Raw genomic sequence first — 15,228 nt, forward strand, 5'->3', positions numbered from 1 at the left:
GTGTGTGACCTACATCACTGGGGTCTGTTAGCAGTGGAGAAGGCTGCGGAGGGAAATGTTACAGGAGCAGGAAGTTCTGCCCAACCTTTGTAAAGCCCGGCTGCAGGCAGGGGTGGTGAGTCGGGTGTGTTCTGGGCCCTGGGCTGGGCAGGGGGGTGCAGTGGAGAGGTCCCTGGATACAAACATCCAGATTAGAACAGGAGGAGGCCAGTCTGCCTATCATCCCTACTTCCCCATTTAGTAAGGTCACAGCTGACTTGATTGTAACCTTCTCATTCCCATCTACCCTTGCTAACCTGTCTCTCCCGCACTTCACCAACTATCTGCCTTAAAAATATCCCCAGTCTCTGCTCCCGCCACCATTTGAGGCAAAGGGTTCCAAAGGCTCAGGACCTTCCGAAGACATTTTTCTTCTTAAACGAGCGATCCCTAATTTTTAAACATTGACCCTTGGTTCTAGCTTCTCCCACAGAAAGAAACGCCCTCTCCCATCGGGACCCCCACATTCCCTATAGAACCCGCACCCCCCCCTCCCCCCCCCCCCCCCCCCCCCCGCCATGTCAGCCAGAGAAGATGGATGGGGGAGGAGGGGATCGATGACTGAGTGATACCCAATGACCAACCAACAGTTGGGCATTGAGAGCCGGCAGCACCTTCTCCACGCACCCTGAGTGAGGGGACGTTTTTGCTTGGTCTGTCTTGTTATTCCTGATTGTGGTTTGCTTTCTGCTCCGACTGTTTTGGTTTCCAGGTGAGGGTTGATGCCTACAGGTCGACGCCACCGGTCAGGTTGTATTCCTTTTCTATCTTTTCGAGACTCTCGGTCCGTGGCGGGAAGAGGAACCTCGTTCTGCGTCCGAGCTGCCACTCCCACAGCTCTTGGCAGCGGAGGTCTACGAGACCTCAACACCCCCACCCCATGCTTCCCACCCTCCCACTTCCAGCATTACCCCTTTTGTCTGGGGCCCCCACCCTGAGCCCTTGGCTGTGAAGGGGGGGGGGTGGAATGGGGTTTGAAGCCCCACTCACACTTGACCACCTGCCGATCCTGTGGGTTGTTCTTCATGTTGGGGCGGAGAACTGTGCGCTTTGACGGGAAGCTGACGGAGACCACCTGCTCTCCCCACTGTTGACGGGAGGGACACGGTCCAGAGACAAGGGTGCCCCGTTGGCTGGGTCCACCCCGGAGTGGTGAAGAGCCAGCAACCTTCTCCTGCGGTCTCCGCACGTGCACACACCCCTCCCTGGTGACCACATCCCCTGTCTCCGGCTGCTGCCCCACACACACCCTGGGGCCCGTGTGTTATTGGATGTGTTTGCATCGGGGACACACGTCCCTGGCACCAGCCCTTGAGGTGGTTCAGGTTGCCCACTTGGACCTGTTTTGTTTGGACTTTGCTTTGACCAGAGGTCGGGTCAATCCCCGTGCCCGATGAGTGAAGGCTGAGAGCCGCTCATCTTAATTTGACCAAGTCCAGTGATGTTGGCTGAGTGACCGTCCCTCTCTTACCAAGGTCTTGTCCTTGCACAGGCATTCGGGTTTGACCCCCAGAAGCCGGACTACGTGTCGAAATCGGTGGTGTTGTTCGGGGGGTTCTATCTGTTCTTCTTCACAGAGAAGATCCTGAAGATGATCATGAAGCCCAAACAGAAGGTACGCTGGGGGGCAGGGGGAGATCAGGGTCGCTGGGAGTCAGTGGGTGTCCAGGGTGTTACGTATGCATAGAGCAAGAACGACAACGGTGCGCAACTGTAGATCTACGAGAAGGTCTGCGGAGACCTAAATCACACGAGCCCCCAAAGTCCTGCACCTAAAGTGAAGTTGCATGCGTCAGAGGGTGTTGTTGCTCTGCCAAGCGATTGGCTGGCCTATGTGTGCATGTGTACTGCCACATGCGCACCATCGATCCTCTGGACGATCGACTGACCAGCATGTGCACAGGTGCACACGTGCGCATTCTCCGCATTCTCTGTACGGTTCACCCCTCCCCTCACAGGAGGGAACTGCAGGGGAAGATTGGTCAGGTGAACATGGGGAAACATTGAGAAGATTTTTCCGCCGGTTGACCGGCCGACGCACCCTCGTAGACCGCTGTGGGGGGGGTTGGGGGGGTGCGGTTGGGGTCTTCTCTCTTGGTGTCTCCCTGATCAGCCAATGCCGAGGTCGGTGGGCTGTGAAGGTTCCCCTCTCGATGAAGCGTCCGTGGTTCATCTCCTTGAACGGTAGCTTCATTGGCAGGGGTCGCTCCTGTGGCTTCACTGGGTCCTCTTGTCAGTTCGCTGGCGCACGTGACCCAAATGTTCCCTGACAGTTTGTCCGTCTGGCCATTCAAGTTCTGCAGCTGGACGGTTATGGTGTCGGACGACAGCCAGTTGCCAGTTTCCTTCATGCGTGAGTTGAGTGTCGACCTTGTCGTCGGCGCCAAACGTTGGCGGCCCATTGTGGGTGTCACAGTTTTATTTCATGGCCTCTTGTTTGCTGCAAACTCGTTCCTGGATGGCCGTCATCAGGAGATTCCATCTGGTGTGTAAAGTGCGCTTGAACATTCATTCAGCGCAGGAGGCGCCCGTTAGTTCGTTTGAGGGATTCAGTAATAGAACAAGAAACGGTTTAATTTCGTCATCAACTCACCCTGTGTTGGTTCAGAAAGGCCCTGTTCCACTGTTTGCAGTGCTCACTCAGCTGGGCCATTTGAAGCAGCACGATATGGAGCCGATGTCAGGTGCCCAATACCATTCTTCACTACAAACTCCTTAAATCCTGCACTCAGGAAAGCTGGGCTGTTATCGGATACGATCATTTCCAGAATACCAAACGTGGCAAAGACCGACCGTAGTTTAGTTCCAGTACTTGTTGAGGAACACGACGTACAGTCGGTAACGCCTCTGTCCACTTTGAATGGGCAGCCACAATAACCAGAAACATGTCCCCAGGACGTTCTAAAACAGTTGATATGAATGCGGTTCCACGGGGAATCGAACCAGGCCCATGGTTTAAGGGGGGCCTTTGGTAATGCTTTTTGCACCTTCTGACAAATAGGGCAGATACGCACCACATTCTCAATATCGGTGTCCATTTTCAGCCACCACACAGCTTCTCACAAGTGCCTTTATCCTGACCACCCCAGGGTGAGCGTCATGCAGATCGCGGAGTCTGCACTTGCAGCCTTGAGGGGGAACCACTACTCGACTGCCCCAGAACATGCAGCCACCCTGTGGGTCAGTAAATGTTGGCAATTTGTAAATGGTTGAAATTCGGGTGAAGGGCAGGCGGGCCACCCAATCTGTCGTGCCGTGTGATAGGAGTGGATCACGGGCTGTCCACCGCCTAATGAGGTGACTTTTGATTGGTGTTTCGTCTAGGCCTTGTAGCGGGTGAACAACCTCAAACGGAGGGGTGCTGGATGCTGTGCCCTCAACAATTGGAATCTGCTTAAGGTGCCGGCAATGACATTTTCGTTTCTGGTGGTATCTTCATTGTGTAGGAGTAAGCAGAAAAGGTCAATGCCCATCGTTGTAATCTTGGTGATGACATTTGTTGGATACCTCGCGTCTCCCCCATTAAGCTGAGCAGAGGCTTATGGTCTGTGTGGATCTCCAGAGGCCGCCCTAATATGTATAAATGGAAGCACTTGATGCCAAACATAATCGCTCGGGCTTCTCGGTCGAGCTGTGAATAATTCATCTCCGCCTGAGACATTGTCGTTGAAGCGACAGCAATGGGCATCTCCGTTCCACAAGGCGTTCGATGTAGGAGGGCGGCCCCCACCCCACACGGTGAGGCGTCACATTTCCTGACTATGGGCTTTTCAGGATCGTCAGGCACCAACACGGACGGAGAACTGAGGGCGGTTTTTATTTGTTCCAATGCCTGTTGCTCATTTCTTGACCACTCCCCGTGTTGGTCCTTCTGGAGTAGTCGGGATCAGGGCTCTAACACTGTAGCTGATTGATCCAAGAACCAGTTGTAATGTGTGACCTGTCCCAGGAATGAGCGTAACTGTGTCACGGTTCGTGGACGTGGAGCCTCCTTTAAGGCTTTGATTTTGTGCTCCTGCGGACGGAGACCTGTTTTGGGAGTCGACCAAAATCATGCATTTCTCCTTCTTTAGAGTAAGGCCGGCTTCCTCTAAACGGGAAAGTTCTCTGTCCAGTGTTTCAGGATAATGGGACTCTGATGTACCGGTTAATAAAACATCACCGAGGTAAGCACAGACATGAGGAACATCCTTCACTAAATTATCAATAATGCATTGGAATATCCCAGGTGCAGAACTCACTCCAACTGGCAGCTGCTTGTACCGACACAGGCTCCTGTGTGTATTGATTGTCATAACATCCCAGGAGCCTTCGTCCAGGGTGACCTGGCTGTAGTCATGTTTCAGGTCTAGCGTTGAGAACTGTTGGCCTCCCGACAGGGATGGACACAAGTCCTTGATCCCTGGCAGTGGATACGCGTTCAGTTTTGTCGCAGGGTTTGCGGTCAGTTTGTAGTCGCCGCAGATGCGCGCTGATCCATCAGACCCGAGGACGGGCACGATTGGAGCCACCCACTCTGAGCACTGCACCGGCTCTGTCACCTCCGCTCTCTGTAGGAGGTCTGGTTCTCCTTCCACCTTCGGGCCCACAGCACTGGGCGGGCCTTGTAAACCTTCGACTGGCAGTTCTCCTTAAAGATGAACTTTGCCACCGGACCACGGTATTGACCCGAAGCCTCGGCTTGGAATACACGCTGGTGCTTTCGTAGCGGAGTATTCAGTGCAGGGCTTCCCCCGATACGACTGATGTAGGATAGCCCAATGGAATGTTTTTAATCCAGTCCCTGCCCAGCAAATTAGGCTGTTGGCCTCCCCCTACAACGTGCACCGGTAAGTGGAGCAGGTCTCCGTGGTGGACCGCTTCTGCCGTGAATATGTCCCGTACGTCAATGCTGTCGCCGGTATAGCTGCACGAACACAGAGTTTGGAGGTTGTAGTTTTAGAATCCGGCGTAAAGATGATTCACATACCAAGGTGACGGCTGACCCAGTCTCCAGCTCAGATTTCACAGGCTGGTTGTCCACTGCAAGCATAACCAAGTACGGAGGCTGGTTCTGGTTGCCCAGTTCATGGGTTTGGAAGATGGTGTCCACTTCTTCGCAGCGGCCATCTCCTCACGTGGAGTTGATGGTGGAATTCTGTCGCTTTCCCGCAGCGCGTTGCATTGCGGACCACACCTTCTCGCAGTGCCCCACCTTCTGATAGAACCCGCAGATGGTCTTTTGATGCTTGCAGTGGGACCTCTGGACGTGACTTTCACCACAGAGATGGCAGCTCTGTGAAGGCCGACGTGATTTTGACTGGAAGCTGTGGGTCTGCAAACATTGATGTGTTCGGGAGGGGCTCTCGTTCCAGTACTGCCTGAATGAGTGGTGATGGGGGTGGTTGAATCTGTGTAAGGCCTCTCTTGACTGCCTCCCTGTGATGAGCTGTGGAGCATGCTTTGTCCCAGGGTAAGTCATGCTTTTCAGACAGGAGGTTCTTGCGTGACTTCTCCTCATAGACTCCGATAATCAACACTTGGATAAGCATCGCTTCTTCGAATTTGTTCAGATGGCTATCTTTGTATCTGCATTTCTGCACAGCCAGAGTTAATCTTGTGATGAAATCATCTACGTTCTCGTCAGGGGTCTGTCACAGCTGCGAGAACCTGAAGCATGCCGTAAACATGTTGTCCTGCATCCCCCAAATGGTGTCTAAAGTCTCAACGTGCCGGTCAATTCAGCTTTGTTGTGTTAAGTGCAGAGCGTTGAAGTATTTCTGCCCGACTTCTCCCAAGTGCACGCTAAGCGGCTTGAGTTTCATTGCTTCTTCCAGCTCCACCGTCAGTGTTAAAACTGGTAGAAGTTCGGTGTTGTCCTGGAAGGTTTTCTTCCATTGCAGCCAGGTTTCTGGTGTTGGTTTTGCCACAGTTGTGGCCCAAAATGGACTGGGTGCTTGAAGTAGAGAGGCCGTTCTTGTTTTGTCGCCAATTGTTATGTATGCACGGAGCAAGAACGACCGCAGTGCGGTACAATAAACGTCTCTGCTGATTCACATTAGTCAAAATACAGAAACCGAGCAGCTTACAATTGTAGATCCACGGGAAGGTCTGTGGAGACCTAAAAGCGCCCGAGACCCCAAAGTCCCATGCCAAAAGTGAAATTGCTCGCGTCAGATGGCGTTGTCGCTCTGCCGACACGCGTGCCATCGATCCGCTGAACGACCGACCGACGTGCGCATTCACCATGTTCTCCGTATGGTTTGTCTGTACGGTTCACGGGGGGGGGCCTAGTGGGAGAGGGGTCACCCACGGGTTGGGCAGGAAATGCTTCCTCTGTCGCCGGCTCATTGCAGACAGTGGTCGGGGTGGGGGAGATGGAGTCGAGTGTTGATCGGGGATGGAGGGAGGTTGGTCAGTGGTCGGGTTGGTCCGGGCATCTGAGGGTTAAATCCCAGCAATGTGTTTCTGGGATTCATCTTGCTGATGGGAACGGGGGCAAATCTTGACAGTGGGGGTGGGGGCTGCGCTGCCTCTTCTTGGGTCCAGGTCAGATCAGTGTAGGAGCTTAGAATTTTCGTGGCAGAGAAAGGAGTCATGTGGGCCGTTGTGTCTGTTAGTCCTGGGTAGAGCAATCCTGTTGCTCCAAGCCCCCTGATCTGTGGCCGACACTTGGGGTACAGTGGCTCCATGCTGCGGAGTTTGAGGTGCTGCCCGTGACTGGGTGTTGTTTCCAAGCTCCCCTCCAGCTGAGGGCTGAGTGGGAGCTGTGAGAGGAAGCTGAGGTGGGGAGGGGTAGGGGGTGGTCTGCTACACCTGTTGTCCCAGCTGTTGGAAGGTGTGAGCCCTGATTGGGCCCAGGACAGCCCATTGGCCTGGGGGTGTCTCTGAGCCGTTCCCACACACCAGCTGCATCCCGAGGGCCAGGAGTTGGCAGCCAGCGCACCAACCAGCGTCACATCACGGGGACTCCCTACACTCCGAGTTCATGGTCCCGTCCCTGCTTCCCGCCATCAATTCCCAAATCCAGTCCGGAGAGGCAGAAGAAGGTGGGACTTGGAGTAACAAACAATCTGCTGGAGGGACTCAGCGGGTCGAGCAGCATATGCGGAGGGAGAGGAATTGTCGACGTTTGGAGTCATGACCCTAATCGGGACTTGCTCCCTCTGGAAACATTGAGGGAGAGAGGGGTGGGGGGTGGGATTGGAAAGGGGTGGGAGAGGCTTTGCATGGAGCAGAGGAGACAGCACTGGACAAAGGGGTTGAATGGCCTGGCCCTCTGACTGGAAGAATCCCGCAACACGCACTGTGTTCGGGCCTCGGACAGAGTAAATCCACACCGCCACCGCTGTAGAGGAGACGGACGTGATCCTTGGTCCATGGTCTCCTCTCTCCAAAGCCACTCTGTGCCCCACCACCTTGGGGTCCCCTCGCTGGGGAGGGAGGGGAGGGGGCAGCGGGGAGAGGACGAGGCCAAACTCACTCTCGGCTGCTTCCACCAGGGCCTGGGGAAGGGTCACAGCCACTGCTGCCCCCAGCAGCTGGTCAGCAGGAATGACCAGGAGGATGGAGTGATGGAGAAACTGCAGAACGGAGAGCTGAGACTGATGCCGTGCAGCCGCAGTGAGGACTGTGAGCAGCAGAGCCTGGCCGAGGGGGAGCCAGTGGTCACCAGGGCCTTGTCCGTGCAGGTCAGTGTGGGGTGGGCTGCCGGACAGGCACCACAAGCGGTGGGACGTTGGAGGGCAGGTGGGGGCAGTGTCCTGGTACTGGGGAGGGGTTAGGGGGTAGGTGAGGAGTGGGTGCAGGGGGAGAGTCCCACCCTCAAGCTGAGTTTATTGTCACGTGCTGAAGTACAGTGAGGTACAGGTACAATGAAACACTTGCAGCAACCCACAGGCACGTTAGTACAGACAACACATACAGGACATCAGTTAGACTCCAGATAGACGTGACAGTGAAGCAAAAAACTGTGCAAAACAAGATATTAATGAAAAACCACAATCAGAGACAAGTGTACGGTGGTGCAAGAGGTGGTGCACAGAGTCCTGTTGCTGAGGGGGGGTTAGGGTTGTGCCGGTTGGTTCAAGAACCGAATGGTTGAAGGGAAGTAGCTGTTCCTGAACCTGGTGGTGTGGGACTTCAGGCTTCTATACCTCCTGCCCGACGGGAGCAGCGAGAAGATGGCACAGCCTGGATGGTGGGGATCTTTGATGACAGATGCCACCTTCTTGAGGCAGCGCCTCCTGTAGATGCTGTCAGTGGTGGGGAGGGCTGTGTCCACGACAGACCGGGCTGTGTCCACCGATCTCTGCAGCCTCCTGCGTTCCTGTGTGGCAGTGGTTGGGGTGCGGTGGGGCAGTTAGGGTGCGGTGAGGTGGGTGGTTGGGGTGCGGCAGGGCAGGGGGTTGGGGTGCGGCAAGGTGGGCGGGTGGGGTATGGCGGGGCGGTTGGGTCAGGGCGGGGGGTTGGGGTGCGGTGAGATGGGCGGGTGGGGTGCAGTGGGGCGGGGGGTCGGGGTGCGGCAGGGCGGGCAGTTGGGGGACGGGACCCTTCACCTGACACGGCGGTGTTGCCCTCAGGACCTGCAGCGTGGACAGCGCGGGGACTGTTACTGGCTGAAGGGCAGCCAGTACTCGGACATCGGCACGCTGGCCTGGATGATCACGCTCAGCGACGGGCTGCACAACTTCATCGACGGCCTGGCCATCGGCGCCTCCTTCACCGTCTCCGTCTTCCAGGGAATCAGCACTTCCGTCGCCATCCTGTGCGAGGAGTTCCCCCACGAGCTCGGTGCGTGGACCTGGGGCTCGGAGACCCAGGGGGTCACGGGGAGGGGGAGGGGCCGGAGGGGTTACAGAGACTGGGAGGGGTGTGGGTTACGGAGACGGGGGGGGGGGGGGGGCTGGGGGGTGAGGGGGTAGGAGACGGGGAGGAGTGCGGAGGCTGGAGGTGGTCATGGAGACAGAGAGGGGGTCAAGGAGACAGGGAGGGGTGTGGGGGCCGGAGGGGTTATGGAGGGGCTGGGGGCCGGAGGGAGTCACAGAGACGGGGAGGGGTGTAAGGACCAGAGGACTTTGGAAATTGGGGCAGAGTGATTTAACACGGACGGGGACTTTGGTCGATCTGACACAGACCCTGGGGCCAGTGTGGGCTGGGCCCTCCCCACCTCCCCACCACACTCTGGGTACCACCCTCTCTCTTGCCCCCCAGGTGACTTTGTGATCTTGCTGAACGCCGGGATGAGCCTACAACAAGCCCTCTTCTTCAACTTCCTGTCAGCCTGCTGCTGTTACATCGGACTGGCCTTCGGCATCCTCGCCGGCAGCCACTTCTCCCCCAACTGGATCTTCGCCCTGGCTGGGGGCATGTTCCTCTACATCGCCCTGGCAGACATGGTGAGTGCCAGTGGGTCTGTCTCTGACCGAGGCCCAGGGGCTGAGCAGGGCCGATACTGGGGTCAAGGGTCATTATGGAGGGAGGGAGGGTCAGGTTGTACAACAGGAGAGAGGGTCATGGGTTGGAGGGAGGGTCGGGGGGTCATTACGGAAGGAAGGAAGGGAGGGTCTGGTTGTATGGAGAGAGGGGATCCGGGGCTGTACGGAGGAGAGTGCGAGGGGTAAAGGGATGAAGTTTGGGACTGAGTGCAGGAGATGCCTGTCAGACTGAGAGGTGTGAGTGGTGCAGTCCTGTTGCAGAGTTGGTGAGTGATGCACAGACTAGAGCAGCAGTTGACAGGTCGGAGAGGCAGCTGAGGCAATGGGGGAGGGGTTGGGGGGGTTGTGCAAGGATTTGGGAGCAGGGAGGGTTTATGCAGTTAGGATCCTGCTTGAGTAGGGGTGAGTACCAGGGGTACCAGAGGGCTAAAGACTGTCTGAGCTGTGATGTCTCCATGGTGGGGCCGAGTCTGTGAGTCTTTATTGAGGCCAATGCTCTATCTACGCAGGCCACTGGGTGATTTGCGCAGGCCACTGGGTGATTTGCGCAGGCTTGAGTTCAAATCAGCGTTTGAGCAAGGTATACAGGCCCAAGTGCTCATCACAGCTCAGCGCGATTTCCACAGGTCCTTGGGAATGGTCCAGGGATCGGACCCTGTATGGGGGATTTGGGGAATGGGGAGAGTGAGCCTGTGAACCTTCTGTCCCACCCTCTGCCTCCACAGTTCCCCGAGATGAACGAGGTCAGCAAAGGAGAGGACGGGGAAGAATCGTTGGTTGTGTTTGGGATCCAGAACGCGGGCCTGCTGACGGGGTTTACCATCATGCTGCTCCTCACCATGTACTCGGGAGCCATCCAGATCGGCTAGGGAGGCAGCGTGGCAAGTGGATCTCCGCAGAGGTGGCGGCACAGTGTGGAGCCACCTGTCCCTCAGAGCAGGACTCCAAGCATTCAGAAGAGATGCACAAGTAATTCCAGACACTGGCTGTGCATCACTGCCACAGCTGAGGTGGCCTCTCATGTAGAAGTCTGCCCTTCGCAGAGTATATCATTAGGTTAGTTAGCAACAAACTCATTCCAGCTTGCTCACAGGTCCGACAGCCGACATGGTGGAGATTTTCCTGACCATAATCAGTGTTAAAGGGAGTCTGTTCCATGTCAAACCCAAGCCGAAACATTCTGACCCTGGACAGGGTGGTTCCCACACATGCAAGCACAAAAGGATGGCTCCAAATCACGGAGCCTTGTCTCACCTTCAACTGGACCCATTCCCGAGCTTCCCGCAGTTGCGTTGGGTCCCAGTGGTGCCGGAATTCTCAGAGTGGTCATGGCCCCTCACTCAGGCTCACGGGCCCGCCCCTCGATCCCAGGGGCTGCTAACCAAATGGTGGGGTTGGAATTGGGTGCTGGTGGTTGGTTTTCCTGCCCCTTACCCCTTCTCTGCTCCCCCCTGCACCCCCCCCCCCGCCCCCTGCTCTGCTCTGCCCCACCCCCCTGCCCCCCACTCCACTCTGCCCGGTTTGTCCACTGACCCCTTCCCCTGTGCAGGGGATGTGATTGTACCTGTCCGCTGCTTCCTGGGTCAGAATGAGTCTGTTTCTGTTTATCCAAAGAACGGAGCATGGGCCGGAGGACCCGCACTGTGCCGTACTGTTCTATGGGACCTGTGCCCTTCCTGCCACTGGTCTTCACACTTTCCCCATGCTGCTACGCTCACTCATGGCCACTGGGCTGGGCGCTGCTCTCTGCCTGACCAGCACTGTGATGGGCCACAAGGAAGGAAATGGTTGAAACACTCGGCAGGTCAGGCAGCATCTGTGGAGAGAAACCCAGAGTTAACATTTCAGGTCGAAGACCCTTGTTAGAACTGGGAAAGAGAGAGGGTTAGTTTGATGTCACGGAGAAGATGGAGAGAGGGGTGGATGGGAGAAAGGGAATATCTGTGATAGGTTGGGCCAGGGTTGCTGTGGGGATGTTGATGGGGCAGTTAAAGAGGGTGGCAATGCAGGGTGATGTGTTGCAAGTATTAGGTCAGGGTGTGCTAATGGAGAGGGGGACGACTGAACCCATATCACACTCACATGACCTGTAGCAGAAAGAGAGCGCGAGTTGCCTGAAGAATTCAATACTAGGTCCAGAAGGCTGCAACGTGCTCAGACAGAAGAAGAGAAGTTGTTCCTCAAGCTTGTGATGGGCCTCACTGAAACAGTGCAAGAAGCCACAGACAGATGGGTCAGAGTGGGAGTGGACAGAGTGGAACAGTGCAGGCAGGGTTACCCTGGGGACTGAACAGCACAGGAGCATGACTGGCTGACTGCAGGAGGCTCTGACCACAGGGACTGGTCACGCAGGGCCGGACAACACTGCCTCAGACGGTGAGATCACTGGGGAAAGGGAAGTGGAGGCTCCTGGACCCAAGCAAGCTACAAATGGACATTCTCCCAGTTTTGAGAAAGTATCTTCGACCTGGAACGTTAACTCTGTCTATCCACAGACGTTGTCTGACTTGTTTCCACTGTAGTTGGAAGGGTGCAACTACAGTGTGACGTTTACATGGCCAGCATTCATTATTAATATAGCTTTAGAAATCCAAAACTGACAGCAGAATCTGGCATTCAAAGAGTGACTGTGTAACTGGCAGAGTCAGATCCTTCTCTCTGACCCCATTCACCCTGAATCTTGCAGATCTCAACTCCTTGTGTGAATCTGCTTGGCCATTGGAACTAATTCCCTGAAGCCCAGCGTACAGCGAGCCAGTTGGCCAGCTGTTTGTGAGCCTGCAGGCTGGTGCATTGTCATTGTCTTCTAGGAACTGAGTCACCGGGGAAAGGAGTGGATGCTCTGGGGAATTTTGGGCACAAACTATAGAATGGTTAAGGCTAGCAGTGATCCGGTGACTCTTCTGGAAGAACAGCATCTACTGCAACGTACTTGTTCGTTGTTCCCTTTCGTAGTTGATAGTCTAAATATACAACCTAGTGATAGTTTGATCCAAAAATATCAGGGCCCTTTGTGCAATATATTTGATACAGAGAGCAATAGCACAGTATGTTATTATAGAGACAATGCAATACCTACTGTCTACAGAAAACAAAAGAGAGTGTGTGATATGTACGGAGGGTCTGTGCTGTATCGTCTGCTGAGTGAGAGGGTGGTGGTGTGATATTACCATACATCCAGCAGTGGGTGTGTGGAGGTGGTGGTGGTGGTGAGGTAGGGGTGTACTGCTATTCCATGATGTTTAAACCAAATGCTGGTTGTCTTTGTCCAGTCCCCACGTCCAAAATCCCTGTAAAGATTCCCTCAGTCCATTGGCCTGAACTAAAGGGGGCTGAAGTTGTGTAACTTACCCTGAGACTGAGGATGAGAGGCCCAACAGGGATGAAACCAGCTTTGGCCCAGCTGTGCTGTTTAAATGCAATATCTCAGTAAAACCGAGAAGTATTACGACGACGTGCTAGATGCGGATAGTGTGATTTTTAAACAGAATTACCAAATGCTATTTATTTGTTACTTTTGTAAAACACCAGTACTAGGGTCTGTGAAGGGGTGTTTCTCTGCAATAATCCACTGCTGAGAGGATCACATCAAGGCAATGAGTCAAAGCCTCCACATTCGACAGGGGGCTGGGATGTCAGTAGGAGGGTCGCTGATCCAGGAAGGAGGACTTTGGGAGACTTGCTCACCCCAGGAGGTTTGTGGGATTCTCCAACTCTGCGCCTCAACCTCTGGCATGCTTGGAATGAACCCATCTTCATCAGTCTGGAACCTGACCCAATCTGCTATAAAAACCTCAGGACTGACTACAGGGGTTCTGGTCCTTTGTGTCACATTGTATGCTGTGTGTTCGGAAAGACTGATGCCAAATTAATACACACCACGCTGGCGATGGATTAGGTTATACATTGTGAATTGTAGAATGTTGGGGTAGAAAGTTAAATAAAGGTGAGCTGAATTCTGACTGATGTCTTTGAATCATGGACACTCAGTGCTCAAATGGAAGCCATTCGGCCCATTGTACCTGTGCCTGCTCTCCCGTTAGTCCAACTCCTGTTATTTCTTCACAACACTGAGTATTTCCAAATTCCTGTGGGTTCTGCTTTCACCTCACTTTCTGCAATGGCCTTCCTGCTCGGTTCATTGTGCTGAACAGAATATTCTCCATCCTCCCTGGGTCCCTCCCAAACATAGATCTGGATCCCAGTTTTCTAGCTAGCGAGAACAGCTTCTGCCTCTCAAAGCCACTCAGCTTTGAATATCTGTAAAAACCTCAAATTGAACTGTTACCTCTGTTTCTCTCCCCCTAGTTGCTGCCTGACCTGACATCATCTATTTTTATTCCAAATTGTCTACATGTGCAATCTTAGCTGTCTCCCGCCTGGAGAACGGACCCAGCTTCCAATCCTTTATCCTGGGGACTGTTCTGCTAACTTTTCTCTGTACCCTCTCCAAACATCCTGCAAAGTCCAGAACTGGCTGCAGACTTCCAGCTGACACCTAACCAGTGATTTACAAAGTTTACCCTCATTCCTTGCTTTCCCCAGAATCACGGCATTGTTACAGCATGGTACAAGGCCATTTGGCCCATTGAGTCCAGAGCAGTTTAATGCAAGAGTCCCACTCCCCAACCCCCATCCAGTTTTCTCCCTGGTGCCCTGCAAATTCCTTCCCTTCAGACACTGAACCAGCTTCCTTTTGAAGGCCACATTCAATCTGCCCCCACTACTCTTGCTCCTCCTCTGCCCCCAGGCCCTGCATTCCAGACCCCAACCACTCGCTGCCTGAAAAGGTTTTGCTCCATGTCATCAAGTCACTTTTGGTCCTTTTGCCAATCACCTTCATCCCATGTCCCCTGGTTCTTGACTTCCTCCTCCATCGGCAACGAAGTCTCTGTCAACACTGCCTGGACCTTCATGATTTTGCACCCCTCTTATCAGATCCCCTCTCAGTCTCCTTTTTCCCCCAAGCACAACCCTAATTCACATAACCACAGTTCCCTCCTCCCTGGAATCATTTTAGTCAATCCCTAATACGCTCCCTAAGACTTTCACATCTTTCCTAAAATGTAACACTTAGAACAGGCACATTACTCCAGTGAGGAGTATGAAGGCTCATCATGACATCCTTTGCTCCTGTTTATAAAACCCTGAATCTCCTGTCCTTTTTGAACCCTGACACTTACAGTCATTACACTCCCAAATTTAGACAGGCACATGAACGGGCAGGGAATGGAGGGAATATAACCGTGTCCAGGCAGATGGGATTAGTCTGGATTGGCATCATGGTTGGCACAGGCATGGTGGGCTGAAGATCCTGTTCCTGTGCTGTACGTACTATGTTGTGTATGTATCTCTGCCCTTGTAATGCTGCTACCCAGTCGATCTTGCCTTTATCTGCAAGTTGAAGAAGCCAGAATAACAAGGAGCATAAGTCTGCTGTCAATTTCCTCATCGTTGTGGCCATCCCTCTAGGTCGAGGATGATGGTCTTCGTTCCGTTGATCTATTTATGGGCTCTCAAGTGGCTTATGAGTCCAATCTTGGCTCTGAAAGTTCTTCCGCATTCAGGACAGGTAGTTCCAGACGGCAGGTCAGGCTTTCGGTGTTACTGCCTCTCTTTCCATTTTCTTCTGTTCCTCTAATTCTGCACATCTGTCGGCTTCGAAAGTTGCTGTTCCTTCTCAGATGATGGTTTGCCAGAGTTTCCTGTCCTCGGCATTGGTTTCCCAATCGTTGATGTCGAGGTTGCATTTCTTCATGTTGGCTTTTAAGAC

General features: G+C 54.1%; 1 protein-coding gene across 3 annotated transcripts in view; it reads left to right on the forward strand.

Moving 5' to 3' along the window:
• slc39a14 (solute carrier family 39 member 14) overlaps positions 1–13,417 on the forward strand; it is a 40,119-nt gene extending 26,702 nt beyond the window's left edge. For all 3 annotated transcript variants that reach the window (XM_052041271.1, XM_052041269.1, XM_052041268.1), the window contains exons 6-10: positions 1,532–1,654; positions 7,521–7,709; positions 8,601–8,811; positions 9,232–9,416; positions 10,181–13,417. In XM_052041271.1, coding sequence (XP_051897231.1) covers positions 1,532–1,654; positions 7,521–7,709; positions 8,601–8,811; positions 9,232–9,416; positions 10,181–10,324 — 852 coding nt within the window. In that variant the 3' untranslated portion in view covers positions 10,325–13,417. The remainder of the gene's footprint in view (positions 1–1,531; positions 1,655–7,520; positions 7,710–8,600; positions 8,812–9,231; positions 9,417–10,180) is intronic.
• Positions 13,418–15,228: the final 1,811 nt, after the last annotated feature.

The sequence above is a fragment of the Pristis pectinata genome, chromosome 29 (assembly GCF_009764475.1).
Source record: "Pristis pectinata isolate sPriPec2 chromosome 29, sPriPec2.1.pri, whole genome shotgun sequence".
NCBI classification, from domain to species: domain Eukaryota; kingdom Metazoa; phylum Chordata; class Chondrichthyes; order Rhinopristiformes; family Pristidae; genus Pristis; species Pristis pectinata.